At 35.3% G+C, this 23,364-nt stretch overlaps 2 protein-coding genes and 1 pseudogene across 2 annotated transcripts; 2 read left to right on the top strand and 1 right to left on the bottom strand.

Annotated features, from left to right (window-relative positions):
- Positions 1-4,006: 4,006 nt before the first annotated feature.
- LOC121318322 (NADH dehydrogenase [ubiquinone] 1 alpha subcomplex subunit 5-like) lies at positions 4,007-7,183 on the bottom strand. Its single transcript, XM_041254844.1, has 5 exons — positions 7,122-7,183; positions 6,636-6,680; positions 6,039-6,155; positions 5,853-5,918; positions 4,007-4,631 (listed from the first exon to the last, which is right to left on the bottom strand). The coding sequence occupies exons 1-5, from the start codon at positions 7,140-7,142 to the stop codon at positions 4,530-4,532; spliced, it is 351 nt and encodes a 116-aa protein (XP_041110778.1). The 5' UTR covers positions 7,143-7,183; the 3' UTR covers positions 4,007-4,529.
- A 967-nt stretch (positions 7,184-8,150) lies between these two features.
- Positions 8,151-15,060, top strand: LOC121319032 (annotated as a pseudogene).
- A 3,666-nt stretch (positions 15,061-18,726) lies between these two features.
- Positions 18,727-22,224, top strand: LOC121318320 (leiomodin-2-like). The gene is given in 4 exon segments (XM_041254841.1): positions 18,727-19,256; positions 20,230-21,275; positions 21,277-21,571; positions 22,154-22,224. Coding segments are annotated over 4 exon segments (1,644 nt in total). The 5' UTR covers positions 18,727-18,980; the 3' UTR covers positions 22,181-22,224.
- Positions 22,225-23,364: the final 1,140 nt, after the last annotated feature.

Genomic DNA, 23,364 nt, shown 5'->3' with positions numbered 1-23,364 from the left:
GCTCACGAATGATTGGACAGCTGTCAGATCTTTTACTTTCCCTTTGGCTACTCATTCGCTTTCAATTTTCATGCAGAATACCGTAAACGGCCTCTACTTGCTTATGATTGGACAGCTGCGTAAAACTTGGCAGATATTTGACTCTCCTATTGGTTAAACTTACTGTCAGTACCTGTAACTGAAACAGACACAGTTTATGTCCCACCCAGCTAACTTATGATTGGGCTACCGCAGAGACATTGCCTCTATTTAATTGGAAAAAAAAGTGTTGCGTACATGCAAGCACAGCAGCACTGTCAACAGACTGCTGTGACGCTTTTGTTTGAAAACGTGTTTAAAGCTTTATTTACTTTTCCATGCTAGGACCCACCAGAAATGTGTTCACAACCAAAAATTTAAGAACAGCTGCCGTGGGCACGATGGCCTGGCTTCGCGGGCATGAATTTCCCCTTGGGTACCACTTTGAGGGCCACTTTTCTAGAAGGACAAAAGTACAATGATATGTGTGTACTCTTACTATGCTTTCAGTCTGCAAGGAGACCAGCTATGGAGGTAGTTCATCTTTCTATTGTTCTCCAACTCATTTCTTTTCAATCTGAAATGGCTATTTATATGTAGGCTTATAGTCTTACAATAACAAATAACTGCAGTCATATATGTATAACATATTTTTGAATACCAATCATCATTTACATTACATTTTGTTAGGCAATACTGAATATTCCCAACCTAGCAATAATGGTTTCTACAGTATGTCTTCAAGATAATGGTTAAGATTAAAAAATCAGGAATTGGTTTAAGTCACTTAAATATAATCTTTAAAGACATTTGAGGATACTCTGACACCAAATTTTGTAAGTATTTATTGCAATGGTATTAACCCACATTCTTGTCATAGGCCCTCTCCCCAATTTTGTCCAAATCAGCTTTATGGGAACCGGGACATTCAGTAATAAAGTACAAGTAAATACAAAAGATAGTAAAAAGTTTAAACAAAAACAGCTTGTGAAATAAAATATATATATTTTGTTTGAATTTGCCAATATACTTTACATAATTACAAAAGCATTCAGTAAAAATAATCTAACCTTGGCATAACCTTGCTAAACCCTTGTTACTGACAAACTAGCAGGCCTTTGATTTATATTGCATTGCAAGTCTTTGTAATGTGGCTGGCATATCTTATTTTAGAATGCCACCTGCTGGTAGAGATAAATAACTGAGCTGAACTCAATTGAGTGATATTTATTGCAAGATACCACACACAATGTTCTGTAGTTTACTTAAATTATATTCTAACACGTCTTTTTTAATTTGATATAGAAACATTTTAGACTTAGTGAAGATGCTGATTGTAAAGCACGTGCTAGTATGTATTTGTTTCCAATATTCTTGCATAATACAAACTCAAAATGTAAAAAAAAACTGAAAACATGATGACATAATGAACCAATGACTATCTTTTTACCTGCTCAACATTGTCCAGTTTGAAATGTGCAGCTGCCTCTTCTTTTGTTAACAGAATATAGTTCCATGGAGACCATTCAAAGTACTTGTTCCACCGTACATGACAAGGTCATACAGGTCATTCCAGGAAAAATGGAGGTGTTCTAAAACTTTTGACCGGTAGTGTGTGTGTGTGTGTGTGTCTCTCTCTCTCTCTCTCTCTCTCTCTCTCTCTCTCTCTCTCTATATATATATATATATATATAGAGAGAGAGAGAGAGAGAGAGAGAGAGAGAGAGAGAGAGAGACACACACACACACACACACACACACACACACACACACACACACACACACACACACTACCGGTCAAAAGTTTTAGAACACCTCCAGCAAATAGTCACTAAATGAAATATAGTACAGAATGCTGCCAAGGCTGGTTACCTGTGTGTTTCTACAAAAATTTTCAATTACATTGTCTGGTCTCTTTTTGGAAATAGTCTGTACTCCTGAATGATGGAATTCCTGTCGGTATCCACCCAGAAATGCTATGCAGCGTGTGGTCCTTTCAATTTCAACCACTACATCCTGATATGTATCAGCATCTATAAAAACAAATTGTAATTGTTTATACAAACTATTTTTGTATTTTTGTTTATGTCCATAGCTGATTAAATATGCCACACAGACTGTTACAGATAAATAATTTATATAAGAACATTTCAATGTACCTTTTTGAACTCTGACAGTTATAACATCAGGCATGTTGTATTCCTGCTGGGGTTTCACTGGTTTGATTGGGTAGTTTTGGGGGTCAGTAGAAGACGTTTCAAGCTGGATGGTGCCATGTGGCCTTACCCCAAGATCCATTAGGGTCTTTGAATCTTCAACAACATCTCCTAAATCATAAAAATGCAGTGATACATACGATTAATAATAAAATGCTTTGCTGGTTTACACAGTCAGAACATATCCTGAGTCTTAAAGCCGATTTCTGAATTAGGTTAAAAAGTTACCAATATATTTTCAAGAGTTTGGGCTCTTACCACATTAACTATCTAAAGGGTGCAAAACTTACCATTAAATATGCTTTGTAATACATTGGGTGGTATTTTCAATTCAGTTGTAAAATGTTCCTTCAGATTTTCTGTTGTAAGGCCTATTGCAAAAGCCAGTCATTACATAGCCGTCAGGAAGAAGCATGACCTTAACTGGTATGTTATATCATTTATACATTTGGAAGTATCACGTGTCTCCCAGTAAATCTGCTTGGCCAGCAGCAAGAGATACATTAACTAAAACCTCAATCAAAAAAATGATTTGAAAAATACACACTGCAACAACTGGCACGTCACTGTTTTGGATAACTAAAATAATGTGACTGTATTGTATTGGGGTCTACTTCATTACAATATTCGATTATTTTACCACTGGCAAATAGAATACATTTCGTTAAACTGTACAGTGCAATTTAGAGAGCCAACTGTTCAAAGGTGGTTTGATAGGATTTAAAGTTTCTGTTTCTCGAGTTTCCTCCTGATGTTTTACAAGACGTTTTCTTTACCTGTCGCAGTGGCATTTTTGTCATCTGGGGACGCTGGTTTGAACGGTGTCATTACAGCTTTTGTATCCCGAGCTGAATAAACTTTCTCAGGGAAACTTGAATCCTCCGATCTCTGTGCATGTATGTTTGCAGCTTCTGTTGTTTCCTCTGTAGCACAGAGGTACGTCATTAGGGTCGGCATGTCCAATGTTTTTTACTGTCTGCTTCTCCAGAGACCGATGTACCGGGATCATGGTGCATTATTCCAGCCTTGGCTACTGCTTTTTCTTCTGCGGGTACCAATCTGGAATCATCTTCTACCGATTCATCCAGGCAATGAAGCAGAAGCATTTTCAGAAATGTTATGTGTTTCTGGTTAGCGTGTGCGTCATCTTTGTCATTGAAAGTTTGATTCTTTTTATCTGACATTTTCATTACAATACGGTATTCGTTTAAAAAAAAAAGCAAATACTTTTATATACACAATTTAAGAAAAAAGAACACACACGGTTTTTTGTTGTTTGTTAACTGTAGAAGCATTTCAGTGGATTGATCCAATAAAAATGCATACACCTTTTACTTTTAAGGACTGATAATTCAAATCAAAGAGTAAAACGGATGAATTCACAAATGTTACCATTTACCTTAACTATCTTGCTTTTTTAGATAAGAATATACTCTTTCCATAAGAACCCGTATGTTCTTACCAACTACAATTCCTGAATTTGCTTGTTGTCTCCAGTGTAATGGTAACCACATCAGACTGATAGATTATGTGAGAGAAAACGCCTGTGTGTGAAGAACTTGTTGGTAGTCGCTTTCGTTGTTGCCAAGGAAAGGGTCTGCTTGCTTAATATTATTTTCCAGCCTCAACTACACAAACTACAGTAACAAAAAACAAACAAAAAATAATAATACTCCAACCTCATCTACAAAGAGGTTATACTGTAATTGTGTAGACATTTTGTGTAGATATTTGTATAAACCACATTTGTATTTTCTTCAAAGCATGCGCGTGTAATTAATTTGTATTTATTTCCAAAATTATAAAACAGATATGCAACATAAAAAGTATTGCTTTAAACTTCAGACGTTTTAAATTTGTCAGCTGTTTGTGTCCTGAAAAAAAACTAAACATTCCGTGTAATGCTATATAGATTAAACAGGTGAGAATACACGATCCTAGTTGTATATATTTGTACATTCTGTATTGTACAGTGGATCAAAATAAAATAAAAATCATCTAGAAAATTGAACATTAGTTGAAATTGGACAAACACACACACCAGTGCACTGGTATTACATCTCTCAATTATTCTTCATCTTAATGAGCACTGGTTTATAAGCATAACAGTAACATTGAATTTAGTACGAATACACACCTACATTTAAGCGTTTTATTGATATTTTTATTTAATACAATTTTTTTTCACAAATAATGCAAAACTGAATTTACATGATTTGCAACTGTATGACATTAGATCAAACAATTTGGGACAATAGAAGGAGAAATTTTTACATTTAGTTCAAGTTTTCTTTTTTAAATTGGCCATTTCCACTGGTTGGTCGGGGGTTCTTCAATTAAAGGTTCCCATGGTTTCCATTCAGCCATCTTCCTGGATAATGAGAGCTCATTCTCAGCCTACGGATGTTAACAAATAATCATAAGCCAACAGTCTCTTTAATAAATAACAAATAAAACAGGCAGCCCATTAAACAGCATCCTTTGTTCTAGGATACATAAAATACTCTTGGGTAAGTATAGCAAAATGGGTAACAATTTTGAGATCAACTAATCATACTGGTACTGAACTAAAAAGCTAATTTTCGAGTTTAAAGAAACTGCTGCATGTAAACTGGTCTAGGCTGTATCAGGGGTGGAAATAAGACTCCTACTGCATAGCAGTTTTACCCATTCCAAGACTTGATACAAGCTTGATTTGTCCCAGTGTATAGATAACAAATTCAGGTGGCTTAGGTCAAACCAGGAATAGAGCAAACTGCAATGTAATTGGAGTCTTATTTTCATCCCTGTTTATAATGAATTTGTAATTATCGTGGGTGTCGGGGTCCAATACAAATCCGCTAGAGGGCTGTGAGATAGCGAAGAAATGAGATAGAAACAAATACTGTACAACCACACCCTTGTTTTATCAAGGGCGTCAGGGTCCAATATAAATCCTCTATGCAACCTGCTTTTTCTCATTTTTCGTATAAAGCAGCACACCGTTTTAATTCATACAGCGGAGGGTAACTGCTTCTCATCAACTTGTCTCCCATTAATTTCATGAATCTTCCTCTCCTTTCTCAAATGCCCAAACCGCTGCATTAAAAGAAAACATTCTCAACATAGGAGGCTTGTTGCTAGGGAGCTGAAGTCACTGCCCTGTGACTTTTGCTAATGCATTGCTTAAAAAAACGCTTCAACAAGCTGATATATAATTAGCTTTGTGTTATTGTGCAATACGTTTGTATATGATAACAGTACAATATTAATGCTTTGTTTATAATTGTTCTGTATATATTTTAGTTTGATGTGCAGTACAAAAATAAAAGGAACAGTAATTCTAAGCGACACTGCCTACGTATATTGCCGCTAAGGCATGTGCAGTTAGGCTGTAAAAATGGAGAGCCAACTCCAGGACCTCAATATATAGCAAAGAGTGATATAACAAGGAGAGGGTGTATTAAAATTGTCCAAAAACTATTCTCCTTTGTGTAAACACTGGTGTGGAATAGAATAGAATAGCATACAAATATTGTTGTGTATTCCAAACCATTACTTAAAAATATCTAAAAATGTGCCTAAACATTCATACAATTACACTTTAAAACAAAGCACTTTGATTATTGAAGGAAGTACCTGGACAATAACTTCCTCTATCTGTCCACAGTTGATTTTTCTTTCCAGCTTCTCTATATCCGGTTCCTTAAACACAATAACATAGATATTTCGTGTTTTCAGTTAGCATCATTTAATAGCATACATTTCTGGGGCTTCTACACACAAAGATCAGAAGCAACCAAATACAAAAGCAATAAGCCTTACCGATTTTACCAAGTCAAATCTGTCATTGATGAGCTGTTCTGTGTACCTTCTGTAGGCTGCATCTTTTGGAATAGTTTGCAGAGATGCAAGGATTTTGGAATAAAGTATCCTTAGGCGCTTTAGGAGAAAAGAAAGTGGTGTTTATTCTCTTAATAACCACAATCAAACTGCTAGTTAGAATAATGAAAACTGAAAGGAAAAGCATCTCAGGTATTGTGTTTGTTGTTAGTTTTAGTGAATACTCGATATAGCAAGACTAACAGAAAATTGTTTAGGCGAGGCAAAGCAAGCACTTGTAGGGATGGGAATCAGACTCCAATTGCATACAGTTTCATCCACTTAATGGCACTTAATATTAATATATCCCTGTGTTGTGGCTAATCACAATACTAGTGATTCACCTGGAATGGCTCAAACTGCAGTGCAATGGGAGTCTATTTGCACCCATGAAACTGCAAGAACAAAGCTGTATCATCGATTGACTAAATGTAATCTGAATTATGCAGTACCATCTACAATTTATGATTATATTATATACGAACATGCAACTGAATACGATATTAAGGGCACAGAAAGATATGATTTTGCGTAATTTACCTCATGAGGGTTTTGAGACACAGCAAGCCCCACTAAACCAGTGGTCTGAAAAAAAAAAAAAAAAAGTCAGGACCTACTGCAATTACTTACATCAATATTTAAAACAGCTGTTATTTAACTGTGTTGTACTCTATCAGACTCAAACACAATACGCTGCTGCAATGCAGTCAACAACCTAAAAAAACAAGTTTAGCGACACAGAATGTAGACATGTTTAACCATCACTATCTAGCTAGTAATATGATTTCAAACTCTTTTTAAAACATTAATCTATAACCTATTTTACTAATACTGCAAATAAACACAAGTTTAATTTAAGGCTATTTTAGGTACAGTGATACCGCCATTATAACAAAACCACATACCATTGCAGTAAACCATAACTAAACCTATTTTTGTGTTTTACTTAATAACTACAAAAATATACACCATATTTGCTATGTCGTTAATATTAATACATATCACTTGAGTGACCTCCATTCCTACCTTCTTCAATACACCAGCCATAATCCCTCGCGATGTATTCTGGGATACCAGTACCAATAATGGATTACCGATTAAAGTTGCGTCAGACCTGACAGTTCGAGTTCCATCTACTGAGAACTGCAGTACTGTATGCAAACCTCCAAAAGCGCCTCAGTAAAGTGTAGTAAATTGACCGTTAATTTCAGGTTATAGTGGAACCTTTTAATTACTTCCGAGACGAAGTAACAGACACAAACACACACACACACACACATACATACAGCTACAATCTGGTGTCCTGTGTCTGTTTACCCAAACTATATAACTTTATATATAAAATTAATAACATTCAACACACACACACACTCACACACACTCACACACACACACACACACACACAGATGTGTGTGTTTAAAAGGCCCCGATCATGTTGAATTTTATTAATATAGTTATATAGTTTGGGTAAACAGACACAGGATACTAGATTGCAGATGACAAGATGATAAAAAAATTAATGTCATAGAAAAAGTCATGTTCAAGATTGCTCTCTAACATTACTGTTGACTAAGTAAAACAGCTTATATCGGTAAATTAACTAAATGCCATCAAATTGCTTCTTGTATTTAGTTATCAATTTATTTAGGCCTGCTAGCTACTCACCTAATGAGAGGTGAAACAAACAGTAAACTATGGAAGAACATAGCAAACAAAATACATGACACTTTATTTAGCGAGCAATAAAGAATACAACTGAAAATTGAATCCGAAACTACTAACCCCGTTCACACTACAGCAGTGGCCCACTGGCGCCACACATTACACATTAAACTGTTTATTGCACATACATGATATTTTAACTTTTTATGAATTTAGATTTTGAAACAAATAGTATTAAGTGGATATTTTTGAATGCAGGTACTATATTGTGTGTCACCTACAAGTGAGTTAAAATGCAGCTGTTGCACGCCTTCATGTTGTGCCCTATTAGACCTCGGCTGTGTCGCAACTGAGTGAGGTCAAGCCTAAATATAGTAGTGGATTAATTTACAGCAAAACACATTGAGCAAGTCACGATTTTCTTAGTACAGTGTTGCAAATGGTGTTAATGTAATTGATTACATATTTGGAAGGTAAGAGCTGACACTTAAATGTGTTTTGTATACATTCAAAATGTTTTAATTTCCATTCTATTCGTTTTTAAAATTGGATATAAATTAATTAGGCTAATTTACTATATATACATTTTAAAGCATGCTGTTTATGTTAAAATGATGTTTGAATTGTGTCATTTTTAATATCCAGCCAATAAACCAGAATATACTAAAGTACCACCTGCAAATCTCCTTAGACTGCATGTCAGTTATTTCAGTAAAATAACATGCACCTTTTTAATTCAAATTTTGAAACAAATAACATCCACTATTGCTTAGAAACATGTAGATTTATCTTGTGTTAAAGTAAAATACTTTTTGTTTAAAGAGATAACTTTAAATCATTTTTTCTCTTTTAAAGGCTGATTATTTAAGCTATGGATACAGCTGAAGAAATGGTTGAAGACCAACTTACAGAATATGCAATTCAGCTGAGCATTCAAGAGTCAATTCAAGCTAGCAAAAACCCATCATCTGCATATAGAGACAGGTACAAAAAACCCATGTTGTAAAATGTCATGTTAATCTGCTATATTGGGACTCATTTGTATAGTATATTAAGTTGTATATTTGATTTGTTTCCTTTTTTTTTTTTTTTTTACAAATCCCACATTTCTTTGTTTTCATCAGTTTTTCAATCTATATAATTGACTCACATGTGTTTAAACTCACTGCTAAAAAAATGCCTTTGGAAATGTAAACAGACTGGACGTTTTATATGTACTAGATAGCAATTTGTGTATAATTGCAGGTATTTTTGAGTAGGTTTGTGTGGTCATTGTTTCATATCACATTGCACCTATGCAGATTACTTTTTATAGCTGCAGTATGACATAATAATAGATACCTTCTGTATGTATAAAGTTATAGTCTGCGCCTCTGGTTCCTGCAGTGACTGAAAGCTATGGCAGTGAGAGTTATTTACAGGCACAGTAATGATGCATTTTGAAAGATAATACACAGTGGTGCCCATAGGGATTGACAGCCTGTATTTTCAGATACTCAGTCACCCTCATTTGGGTGTATGACAGCTTCTCAAAGTCTTTTTGCACAGGTGCTGCCGCTCTTCCCATTTCTCATCAGTTTCAAGTCTTCTTTTTAACCAACCTGTTTAATTGAATCCAGCCAATCCCTTAGTTGTAATCCAGAGGTTTTCCATCCCCATAGCGTCGCTCAGCTCTGGTTGTTGCAGCACATTGATCATTGAGTAAAGTTATAGATAAACAAGTACACTAACCTCTTATTTAATGGCACGCTTTCAACAGTTTGGTATCAGTTAGTGAGGAAACCCAAAGGATTCTATCAGCTATAGAGACAGGTATGTATTGAAATGTAATAATGGAAAATTAATAATTAATTTTTAAATAATGCAATTCAGGAATTGTGAATCTGCTAATCTGGCGTTCTTTAGGTGAAATATTTGTCCTGCAGCAGCTGAATTTAATATAAGAGAACAAACTGAATAATGTGTGACTACCAAGTTTGGCAATAGCGAAAAACAATATTTTAATTTTAAGACTTCTGTTGCATTTCTGTCAGTTCAGTTTTGGTGTAGATAAGAAGAAAGTTTCAATTTCTTGTTCCTGAATGCATCTTTTTGATTAATGTATTGTAAGTACCATTCCAATAATTGTAATATAGCATCAGGGGGTAAACCTCCTAGGTAAACAACCGTCAACTTGTGACAGCTTATTAGTGTTTAAAAATATCACAACAATATTATATATTTATCACAACATTGTCTATAATTTAATAATATATAAATAAATTATGAAATAAAATTATGCTTTATACGACGTAGGTAACTTATTAAGATAATAATAATATATAATAATAATAATAATAATAATAATAATAATAATAATACAATTTACAGGTTTTTGCAACATACTCAAGCTGTGCAGAGTTACTGAGAATGAGTCCTAAATGTTGATTATGCTACATATTTGGCTATTTATGGATTTTGAGGGAAAAAACAAAACAAAACAAAAAAAAGCTTTTTACACTATAATGTTTATTTTTGTCGTTTATATTTTTTATGCATTGCAATTTAAAATCTGATGAATTGGACTTAGTGATAACAGAGTTCAGATTCAGACTGCATTTACATGGATTCACATTAATCAATAAAAATAGAGCTCACATTTTTGCTAAAAAATATACTTTTGTGGTTGATACAATAAGATTTGTGATCTTTATTATATTTGCCTTGTTTCTATAGTTAAAATAGGTTTCTTTTGCTGCCTGTTTTTTAAAATTATTTCTTATCCCTTATGTTTTGCAGCTTCCAGTCTGATTAATTTGGAACAGACAACATTAGACGGAGAGACTGCTCTTACTCTTGCTGCTCAGATGGGACATGATGGGAATGTAAAGGCACTCCTCAAGAAGGGAGCTTCACCTTACACCACGAACAGCAAGCAAAAATCTCCTCTTCTTCTCGGTAATGTTGCTTTCAAATTCTGTCTAAAAAAAAGTTTGCTTTTCAGCAACGGTTTTTAGGAATAAATGAAAATGTTACTTTAAGAGTGTACTTTTATTTCAAACAAACATCTCAGGAAGTAAGAGTATAACTGCAACTAAACATTGTGTGCTATACAAGCACCTAGGGCACCCCGGCTAGAGAGCTATTCATCGTGAGCTGTTGTTAAAGAGGCCTTCGACAGTGTAGAAAGAATTTAATGTCAGACTTTATTTCATTATTCCAAAAAGACCTGTACAGGACAAGTGCCCTGGCAGTTACCGTCTAGTTAAGATCAATTTACCGCAGAAAAGCATTATTTCACAAATAATGTGTGTGTGTGTGTGTGTGTGTGTGTGTACACAACATATATATATATTATATATATAGATATATATATATATATCGATATATATATATATATATATATATATGACTGAAATACTGAAGTTTGTGTTTGTTTGTTCTTTTTAAATGAAATAAAACACACATACTTTTTGATATTAGACATTTTGATATTTCCTCAGTCTGGTACTATCACTAATAAATGATACTTTTGGATTTGTTAGTTTCAGTAAGAATACATTTAGATTTTATTTTGATTGTTCTGCTTGGTTTGTCTTTCAAAGCTGTAAGGCATGGATCCTACGATATGGTGTTGAACCTTATCAAAAACAAGGCCCCAGTGGATCAATTTTGTATTAAACGATGGACAGCAATGCATGAGGCAGCCAAGCTGGGTCTGAGCAACACTGTGAGGCTCTTAATAAGAAGCGGTGGGAATGTTAATGAAAAAGATGCTTATGGAGTAACACCATTAGCAACAGCAGCTGAATATGGCCGGACAGACGTGCTGGAGCTTCTAATTCTTAAAGGTATAGCAAACAATGAGTTCAGAACATATTCAGTGCCTATTCCCCTAAAAGTAATTATATTTAAGAATAGGTTATGTTTTTGTTAGTCATATTTGTAGGTTTTTTTTCCTCCACCAGGGGGCAATATTCATGCCACAGCTGATGATGGAGCAACTGTGTTGTTTGATGCAGCTGGAGGGGGGAACCCTGATTGTGTCGATGTGCTTTTAGAATATGGTGCAAGTGCCAATATGCCCAACATATCTGGTAACCTACCAATTCATAGAGCAGCCTATCTAGGTCATTACCTGTGAGTATGTATGAAACACTGTGATGAAGGTATGAATACTTATTTTGCTTTTTGAAGTGTAATGGTTAATTGTCCAAGAGAAACATACCCGGAATTGTATCATAAACAGTACCTCATTTTGTGAACAGAAGGTTATGTTTTGGCCTGGGAGCATAAGATGGCCTAACAAACATTATTTTACAGGAGGTGTTTAGAAGTGTGTATACAACTCCTGCACTTATTATTTGATTAATCTTGCTTTATTCTTTGTGCAGGGTACTGAAAACTCTGATTCCAATAACTTATAAAAGTGCCATTAAGAAAAGTGGCTTAAGCCCTATGCATTCAGCAGCAGATGGAGGCAGTGTACAGTGCCTTCAACTACTCATAGAAAATGACTTTGATGTGAACGTGCTGCTCGCCCAATATGTAGCTGAGATCTATGAAGATGATCGGAAAACCCCATTGTATTTTGCAGTGAGTAATGCAGATGTTACATGCACTGAGTTGCTGCTTAAATATGGTGCTGACCCAAACAACGATCCCTTAAACTGCGTCCTTGTGGCAGTCCGCGCAAAGAGCTATGAAATTGTGAAACTGCTCCTGGCTCATGGTGCTGATGTCAATTGCTGGTTTAAGGTAGTGAATGACACACACTTCCCTACTGCCATCCAGTACTGCTTGAAAGATGAGATGATGATGCTAAGTTGTGTTTTGACTGTATGCACGGTGACAGCTCAGGAGCTTCCTTTACGTGGAGACATCTGGAGACATGGTGGACCACCTGTGTGAACAAGGACACGCCAGTAAGTACAGAACTTTATATCAGTACCATTAAGTGCTGGCTGTAAACTTACAATATAGAGTAGAGGTCAGCACGAGTACTTGAAAACTCAGAGACACTCCCATTGTAAAAGTACCATAACCAGATATCAAAGTTTAACTTTAAACATCTCAAAAGGCACAACACAATCGAGGCTCTTGCCAACATGTAATTCCTTCACCTGGGGAATATTTACAGTACATTTGGATGATTTAAAAAAAAAAATCTTCTTAAGAACTTTGTGAAAATGTCTTCTGAAGATTTCCAAGGACATTAATGTTTTTACAGTACTAGCAAAGCTTATGCGTTTTAGGTAGCTTGTTGTGTTCTAGACCCCGTTACATTTACAGCCCTTGCAATGGCTTGTTCCTGGACATCTTTCTTCCTGTTACTGTTGCTATTGTTATTTGTTATCAGCACAACAACATTCCTTTCCTGTCAACAGAATCTGCTTCACTCCAAAAAGGTCTGAACATCATGTTCCCAACGTCATCATGTGCCCAGCAGACTATTTTTTTTTCTTTCTAATTAAATTCTAATCAAAATTTAGTACCAATGTTAAGTAACACACATGTATTTCTTTTAAAAAAATTGATTAATATGCAGTGTGCTTCATATATGGTACCCTACAGTTGGTGTTAGGATAGGGACAGGATCATTCTTAACCCAAACCCTTGTCTACCCCCTAATTTGCTGGTATGATGGAGGTGCTAAAAACAGAACTGACTGGCCTCCATAGTGACTGAGTTGTAATGTCCAAATTGGCTGTGCTGATTTATAATCCCTTGTACACAAACTACAGTATATGCATTTGTAATTGAGTACTATATTGTATTTTAGTTTTTTATTTTTATTTTTTATTTTAGATTTTATTTTAATTAACATATAGTACAAATAATTAGAAACCGTTTCCAGTCATCACAAGAATAACTTTATTCATAGCCTTTCTAAAAGTAAAACAGAAGTAAGTTTGAAGTGAGTTCTGGTGACAGTAAAACCTGTGTGCTACAGTAGTGTGATGTATCTGTGTATGAAACTCTAAATGATTCACTTGACATGATAATGTTGAATAAGTCGTTCTGTATCTCTGTTCGTCCTTTGTTTTTAGTTCTGTGACTTTATCACTGTGAACTGGCTGGCTGACGTGGCTGGAAAAGTAGTCCAGATTCTTCTGGATTATGTGGATTTTGTTCCAATATGTTCTAAATTGAAGCCTTGCCTACAGAAGCAAAAAGAATGGCCAGAGATTTGTGATATACTCGGTAGATTATTCTAACACCAGTGTAGTCTATTTACCACACCATTGAAGTATATCGCTTTTCAGGTTAGTCCCTGGGCATGCAATACTCTATTGCACATTTGCACACAGTCACATAATGAAATGACTACATTAATACAATATATACTGTACATTGATAAAAGCCTGTTCTTACCTATATAAAAGTTTACTGTGGTAAAAGCATAGAAAAGTGTAATAAAGCATATAAAGTATAACCCCTGTAAACTATTGGAGACAATAGTTTTCCACTACACACTATATAGTTCATAATTGTGTACCATAATATTGGACCCAATCCCCCTTGTGCAGTTATGTATCTTTACAATTTGATTAAGAACCCTAGCTGTTTCAAGTTATCAATTACACCTTAAAGTTGTTATAGCCAAGCCTTTAAAAAATGTTACCTCTTTTTTCATGATGATCTTCGTGTTTCAATAGACTTTATTTTCACTTTGACAAAATCAAAAATGCAGTTTTTCCTGGCACAAAACTCTAAATGTATTTCCAATATTAAAGGTGCCCCAATTTGCATTCCTATTTACTGTAACTATGACTCGGGAAGAGAATGTAGAGAGAAGACCTAGTACTACATATATCTTTTGGTAAGATAATGGTAGTGTTGGTACCAAACTTATACATTGATGGCCTTCATTTTACCTCATTTTTTCTTATCTAAATGTTCAAATCCACTGGGATGAGAAAGCTAATTGTATTGTTTTTCTTTTTGGATATGAAGAGAACCCACGTCCACTGAAGCACCTGTGCAGGCTGGTAATACGCAGACAAATGAAGCTGTATCGCCTACAGAACCAGGACTTAATGGACTTGCTGCCCCTTCTACCCATTCTTAAACATTATATCTTGTACAGAGAGTATGATTTATATGGAAGAGGCATTAACATGAAATGAATATTGACCCTTTATTATGACCTTCCATACAGGTATATTTTCTCTGCCTGTACATGAATTTTGAACATTGCTCAATATTAATTTAAAAAATAACAAAAGGTTTTTTTAAGATTGCACACGTTAGGGTTTATACATAGTGTTTATAGTATTATATACACATACAGTGGCTCTCAAAAGTCTTCACCCCCCTTGGACTTTTCCACATTTTATTGTGTTACAACATGGGATCAAAATGGATTTAATTTGGAGTTTTTGCCACTGATCAACACAAAAAAAAGTCCATAATGTCAAAACAGAAAATGATTAATTGCATAAGTATTCACCCCCTTGAGTCAATATTTGGTAGAGGTACCTTTGGCACGAATTACAGCCATGAGTCTATTTGAATAAGTCTCAACCAACTTTGCACATCTGGACACTGCAATTTTTGCCCATTCTTGTTTGCAAAATTGCTCAAGCTCCATCAAGTTGGATGGGGACCTTTTGGTGAACAGCAATTTTCAACTCTTTCCACATATTCTCAATTGGATTGAGGTCCGGGCTTTGACTGGGTCACTGCAGGACATTGACCTTTTCGTTTTTAAGCCACTGCAGTGTGGCTTTGGCTGTATGTCCTGCTGGAAGATGAATCTTCTCTCAAGTCCCAGGTCTCTTGCAGACTTCAACAGGTTTTCCTCCAGGATTTCTCTATACTTTGATGTATCCATTTTGCCCTTTATCTTCACGAGCTTTCCAAGCCCTGACACAGAGAAGCATCCCCATAGCATGATGCTGCCACCACCACGCTTCACGGTAGGGATGGTGTTCTCAGGATGATGTGCATTGTTAAGCTTGCGCCAAACATAGCGCTTAGCATTGAGACCAGAAAAACCTCTATTTTGGTCTCATCAGACCATAGAATCTTCTTCCACTTGGTCTCAGAGTCTCCCACATACCTTCTGGTAAACTCTAGCTGAGATTTGATGTGAGTTTTTTTTCAACAATGGCTTTCTTTTTGCCACTCTCCCGTATAGACCAGTTTTGTGAAGCACCCGGGCTATTGTTGCCGTATGCACAGTGTCTCCCAGCTCAGCCGTGGAAGATTGTAGCACCTTTAGAGTTTCCATAGGCCTCTTGGTAGCCTCCCTGACTAGTACCCTTCTTGCCCGGATACTCAGTTTTAGAGGACGGCCTGTTCTAGACAGATTCACAGTTTTGCCATATTCTCTCCATTTCTTAATAATGGTGTGAGGCGAGAGTGTATTAAATGGAATGTCCAGACAGTAATTTATGTGTACAGAAATAAAATAATTTATTTTTATTTTCTATACACAACAAAAAAGGATTAAATAACAAACGAAAAACAAAATGGTGTGAGGGAAGGAGTGCAGGGGTGAAATCCAAAACAAACTGATGACTCGTCTTTAATTTGTCTTCGTGGTGACCATAAACAAAAAAAAGACAAAAGAAATGTTAGTATTTCAAAAAAACCCGCTGCACAAAACCAGTCTCTCCCTTCACCCGTGACTCCTCCTACTTTTTCTTTCGGACCAACCCCGAACACAGTAGTACGTTCCCTTTAGTATGTAATGTCCCGCCTCTGTAGTCAGTGGAACACCAATCCCCAGCTGACACGTGTCCTTATCCTTCACTTGACTCCAGTGGCTGGAAGTTACATACTCGTACTTCCGCCCCTCACCAAGGTGCCGCCCCTCAAAAGATGACTCTTGCCATGGTCACGAGATCTTGGTAAGGGAAGTCCCGAGTTGGTTTGATGCCACCTACTGTCGGGAGGCTGAATCACAGACCGAAACCCCTTTGACTCATCACAAATGGACTTTAATGTGCTCTGGGGATATTCAATGCCTTGGAAAGTTCTTATATCCTACCAAATTGGTGCTTTTGAAGAACCTTATTCCGGATTTGCTTTGATTGTTCCTTCGTCTTCATGATGTAGTTTTTGTTAGGAAATGTACTTACCAACTGTGGGACTTCCCAGAGACAGATGTATTTAACCTGAATTCATGTGAAACACCTTAATTGCACACAGGTGGACTCCATTGAACTAATTATGTGACTTCTAAAGACAATTGGTTGCACCAGAGCTTATTTAGGTGTGTCATAGCAAAGGGGGTGAATACTTATGCAAGCAGTTATTTTCTGTTTTATATTTGTAATTTATTTAGAACAATTTGTAGATTTAATTTTTCATTTTGACATTATGGACTTTTTTTGTGTTGATCAGTGGCAAAAACTCCTAATTAAATCCATTTCGATTCTATGTTGTAACACAACAAAATGTAGAAAAGTCCAAAGGGGGTGAATACTTTTGAGAGCCACTGTGTATATATATATATATATATATATATATATAATATTATATATATATTATAATATATATATATATATAGAAAGTCTTGAAAGTCTATGGAAGTCAAGTTATAGATATGTTGCAGATAGACAGTATGTGTGTGCATATTAGAATATATTGCATTACTTTTTTTGAAATTGCATTAGCCTGTATTTTCCACAATGGGCAACAGACAAATTCCTAGTAAATTAATCAAGTAGGCAACTTTCACACAGTAGAACGGTTAATCATAGTTTTATCTGCAAATGTGTGCATTCACAGACCAGCACTATCTACATACAATGTAACATGAATTGTTGATAAAATGGAATTGGATGATTTAATATCAGTATAATTATTTTGTATTTCTTATACATAAATTGACAGTCACATAGCACCCGTTTTCATACCAAATTAAATTACAGTATATAGAGAATCAATACAATTTCAGAATATATTTTGTTTTAAATTTATTTAGACTTTAATAACTTGTGCAGTATATTGTTTGGTAATTGGCAGACCAGCTTATCTGCGTCTCAAATTTTTACTCGAGTATCAAAAGCATGAGTCATCACAGAGTTCTCTCACTGGCTTTCTTTGCCACTTGCTGTGGGTGAGTCGCAGCTTTCAAGGACAACATTGTTAATTAAATATAGAACAATATTAATCCAGAACTATGTAGGATTACATTGAGTTCAGAAGGCTCACAGACAGCCTGTTATCTGTACCCACAGGCACACATGGGTGTACATACTGTACAGTATAAAGGCACAATCAACTTTCTTATAAACTTTATTTTGGCTGTTAACGGATATTGTAAATTAGTTTCAGCTTTATTTAACTGTTTCAATTTGGATCTTTGTCTTTGAATCAGAATAGAAAAAAGTTAAGACTCTTGTTCGTTTCTTTATATACATATAATGGGCACTTTCTAGACAAAAAAGCAGTTGACAACAGCTGAGGTGTAGTAACATTATTTTTAATAACCTAGTTAGTAACAAAACAAAACACTTGCACATCAATCTGAAGGTTTTCCTACTTGGCTTCCTTGGTTACCCTGTTCCAGGGTAAAAGTCTATATTTGAGACACATTTATTTTGTGCTTTTTTTTTGTAGCAGGTCTTATCCATGAGGTTTAGCAGTGTGCGTTAGAAACTCTATACTTTAAGCAAATGTTAGAGACCAGAAACATTTGCCATTAAGTTACTAGTATCTGAAATTGTTTTGATAAAGATGCTATAACGCATACTAATTATAAATGCTTGCCAATAATGTTAGTTGTTTCGTTGTAATTCTACTAGTTTCTTTCTAGAACTTTCAAATACCCAGCTGTTGACTAAGAATAAGGAGAGCAGTGATGACGGAACTAAGGCTAGCAATATGAATGGGTTATTTGCAATAAAATAAGTCACATTATTTTTTTTTCTAATACGAATTCCAAGTGTAAAAGCTACAATTCTGTATAATGTGTTACACCACAAACATCTTAAGAGATGTTCAGGAGGGTGAAACTACAACACTATAGCCTGTGCTTTATTTGGTCATGAGCAATGTGTCAATGATCTCCTGTCAAGCAGAACCACTTCAGTTGGTAAATGCATCTGGTTGACGCCTGGTTCCTAAAAAAGAAAGTGCATCATGATCAGACGCATTGTTTTAAGCCCTTCATGATTCCCCTTCATAAGCACCCTCAGCTGCCTAAGAAATTAGTTGGACATAAAGAAGAGATAAGGACACGGGTGTCTATTCATTCTCTGTAGCTTAAAATAAAGAGAAGGTAAAACATGAGTACTTTTGGGTATCGAAAAGAACTTGATAAATATGAGGATATTGATGAAGATGAACTGTTGGCTTCATTGACGTCAGAGGAATTGAAAGAACTGGAAAGGGAACTTGAGGATATTGATCCAGACGGCAATGTTCCTATTGGACTAAGACAGAAAGATCAAACTGAGAAAACTCCAACTGGAACCTTCAGCAGAGAAGCTTTGTTAAAATATTGGGAAAGCGAGACCAAGAAACTTTTAGAAAATGAAAGAACAGCACCAGGAAAAAGCCAGGTAGGTCACATAAAACTGTCATGTGGAAAGTTTGTTCTCTTAGTTCTGAAAGTATTTTGGAATTTTACACCCACAAAGCACACATTTTTATATATATATATATATATATATATATATATATATATATATATATATATATATATATATATAATATACAATTAATAACAATATTAGATTGTTTTAATATAATGAGTAATTGTTAAAAGTATAAGCAGTTAGTAATTCAAATTATTTCATGATTTTAAGTTTTTAAAAGTCAGTAGATAAAGTCAATATGCTTTTGCCCATTGATGGCATAAGATTTTGTAATACAGTACAACTCAACAGTATCTATTGTTACTGCAGTGAAGAAACAAGATGGGCAAGGCTTTTTCTCACTAAATTAGAGGGATTCAGGAAAAACCCTCTGATGGTATTAGAGAATTTTTAAATGCATGTTACAGGTCTGTGGAATAAACCAGGATTACTTTAAAGGGGTAATACTGGGATAACCATGGACAGGTGGTGGACCAGGGTGATTCCCCAGTGCTGTAAAATGCTCTAGCAAATTCCAGGTGTGGCTTGTCTGAGCAGGTTAAAGGTGGCTCAAATTAACTACCTTGCAAAGAGATATTTAGCTAGAACTCAATTAATTTATTTATTTTAATGATCGTAAAAAAAGATAACAGAAAATACTACTTCCAATTATGTAATTGGTACTGTATGCATCTATGTTTCTATATATACTCTGTAATCCAAACAATGGAAAAACCTTTGTTCACTGATGCATAAATAAATGGCTGTATGTGTCATTAGGTCTCGGTGGAAGTCTATCTATTGAACATCTTTAACAACATGTTAAATGAAGGTCAATTAAAAAATAGTTTGAAACAAAATGTTTTTAAATAACTCATGAGTTAAAAGCCTTGTGAATAGAAAGATAAGATTTTTTAGCAAGCTAATGACAAATGTCAATATTTTAATTCAATAACAGGAGGAAGAGCAAGAGGAAGTCATTGATGATAGTGAAGATGAATGTGTAACAGAAAACAACAGTGATGCTTCAGAGGAAGAAGCATATACAGAAGATGAGGAAGAAGAAGAAAAAGAAAAAGAGGAGAGTCCTGTTACTGAAGAAGAGGATGATGAAGAGGAGAGTCCTGTTACTGAAAACGAGGATGATGAAAACAAACAAGGGGAAGTCACTGACAGAATGTTGCACAGCAAAAAAAGCAGCCATGAACAAAACAGACAAAACCAATGTAATGGAAAACTTGGTGACGGTAAAAACTGTACACAAGAAACAAGTGAAGATCCTAGTCTTAAAGTAACTGCCAGCAGGCCGTGTGGTAATCCGACTGTACTTGATGACACACTTGAAAAGATAATAAACAACGATCTCAATACACATGAAATAAATCTTAATAACATTGAAAACATAACCAAGGAGATGCTCATTCGCTTTGCAGAGGCCCTCAAGAGTAACACCATTGTTAAGCTTTTTAGCTTGGCCAACACTCATGCTGACGATTATGTTGCATTTGCAATTGCAAAAATGCTTACAGAGAACAAAAGCATTGCCAGTCTTAATATTGAATCCAATTTTGTTACAGGTAAGGGCATCCTCGCCATAATGAGGGCTCTCACGAATAATACTGCATTGACAGAGCTACGGTTCCACAACCAAAGACACATTTGTGGAGGCCAGACTGAAATGGAAATAGCTAAGCTCTTAAAAGATAACACCACTCTATTGAAATTGGGATATCACTTTGATCTCCCAGGACCAAGAATGAGCATGACAACCATTTTGACACGGAATCAAGATAGACAGAGGCAGAAACGTCTCCAGGAGCAGAAGCAACAAGAAGTGGAAAGGAGAAAAGGTTCTGAGGGACCAGTCGATCCAAGGACCAGTGTGTTGCAAAAAGGAACACCAGGATCTTCTCCTTATACATCTCCAAAGGGCTCACCATGGTCATCTCCAAAAGTAGCTAGAAATTATCAAATAAAAATAACTGTCCCATGCCCTCCCCCTCCTCCCCCCTCCTCCACCCCTCCCAGAGAAGAAGACACCAACCAGGAAAATAGCAGAGGTTATTAAACTTCATGAGCAGTCCAAGGCAAAACAACAGGCTGGTCAGCAGAAATCTAAAGTTAGGAAGAGCAAAAAAACAGAGAGAGAAAACAATATCCTGAAGGAATTGAAGCATGCTCTAAAACCAATTTCCGAGAAGAAAGCAGATGACAGATCCAGACCATCCACACCCCAGAGATCTCTTCATGATAATCTGATGGCAGCAATCTGCAACAGTAGTATAAAACAGCTGAAACGGGTAAATATTTTAAAACAGCATTCACCTATAATGCTGATTCAGAACTCAAACAGTGTTAGGGGGCACCATTCTGCTAGAGGTGCTTCTGTTGAATTGAGGGTCAGCTTGTTGAGATCAAAGGTCCCATGACACTCTTTTAAAAGGCCAGATAGTTCCTGTTATCCTGGTCACTTTCTGTATATGATAAGATTATTATCTAGCTAAATTCCTCTGAAATGAGTACAGAACATACATTAAACATTAATAAATATATCCAAAAAATATGTATCAAAGAATATACTGTGGACAAGTTAAACAGACCAAGGCTTAATCATTTTAATAAAAGGTTATCAACAAGTAACATTGCAAACCTAATCCTCTGGACTTCTTTAACAGCATTACAATAATAATGAAGAATGGCATGTTGTTTTTGTCTGTAGCGCTGTATGCAGTTTATCAGCCCATTTTGAGTGCCCCCTTCCTAGGGAATGCTTTCCACTTAATACTGTTATATTTAGTAGTTTGTTTTGACCTCTGTCGAAATTAGAACACAGATGAAATAGTGTACTTGTGTCACTTGAATGATGATTCATTTCTTTACAGGTTGAAGTTCCAGAATGTCTTCGGTAACTGTGGAAGAGAACCAAATGAAAACAGATGTCGGATTTAAACTGTATGTTGCATTTATTTTAGTAAGATCAGTATAGGGTGTTGTTTGCACTTTGATTAAAATTTACATTCAAATCAGATTAAAAGGTAACAAAAAGGTTAGACTTAGTTTCCTATTTATGCAATGTAATATAACACCAAGCCATTTGTATAAGCTTCTGTGTTAATACTTGATAAATACTGACTGATTTTATTATTTTTTTTATTATTATTGATTTGACTTCTTACCTGTAAATATATTCATGAAAAATATGTAGATTAAATTGGAATTAAACAGATTTCCTTTGTCTTGTACAATATGCCACTTCCTAATTTTATTTCTACCATATTGTTACAACTGGAATGCACAGTATTTCTTTCTTGAAATTGTTCAGCAACAGTACACCTAGCTATCAGCTCTTTGTTTTCAAGAACGTAGTTAACATTAACTTTTTTTTTCTTTTTAAATAATCAAGTGTTAACATTTCAGAAAGTTAAAATGTCATTAAATCTATAGTATAGCTTTTATATGCAAGGACGTAAACTAGTACTGTAATAGAAGAAATCATTTCTTCCAGTAATGGAATAAAACATAGCCTCCTTATTATTGTTAATTTCTACTGGAATGCAGGGGGAAGCTCCAGTGATTAAATAATTTTGCAATCAGTACTTAAGTCAAAGATCAAATGAATAAATGAGTTCTGCTCATGCCATAACCCAAATAATTTAAATAAAAAATAGCCTTGAGAGATCACTTTTAATCCACTCCCTTTGTATTTATGTATCTTGGAAGTGTTCCTGGTTCCAAATCCATTCTGCAGCTGTTCAAAGCAAATATGCACATTTAGCTGTAGAGGTCCCAAACCAAATATTCCACCTGGGAATGACTGATGAAGCAACTAACCAGGTTAAAAATAAGTAATGGAAAATGATTACAATGGTAAGAATATATTGCAACTTTCAACAAGTTACTTTTCATTTCTTTAAAATTTGAATGCTCAGTCTACACTCGTTGCTGTTGTTTGTAGTAAAAAGTGTTTAGCTATTTTTGTTGACCATGGAAAGTTAACAAAAGAAAAAAAACACCTTACTGTTCATTTGTTCAGAATAACTGAACCATTATATTTCAAAATGTCATGAGCACATTAGCGTGTAATAAATCTCCC

Source organism: Polyodon spathula, chromosome 7, assembly GCF_017654505.1.
Source record: "Polyodon spathula isolate WHYD16114869_AA chromosome 7, ASM1765450v1, whole genome shotgun sequence".
NCBI classification, from domain to species: domain Eukaryota; kingdom Metazoa; phylum Chordata; class Actinopteri; order Acipenseriformes; family Polyodontidae; genus Polyodon; species Polyodon spathula.
This window is presented reverse-complemented; position numbering and strand designations above follow the sequence as displayed.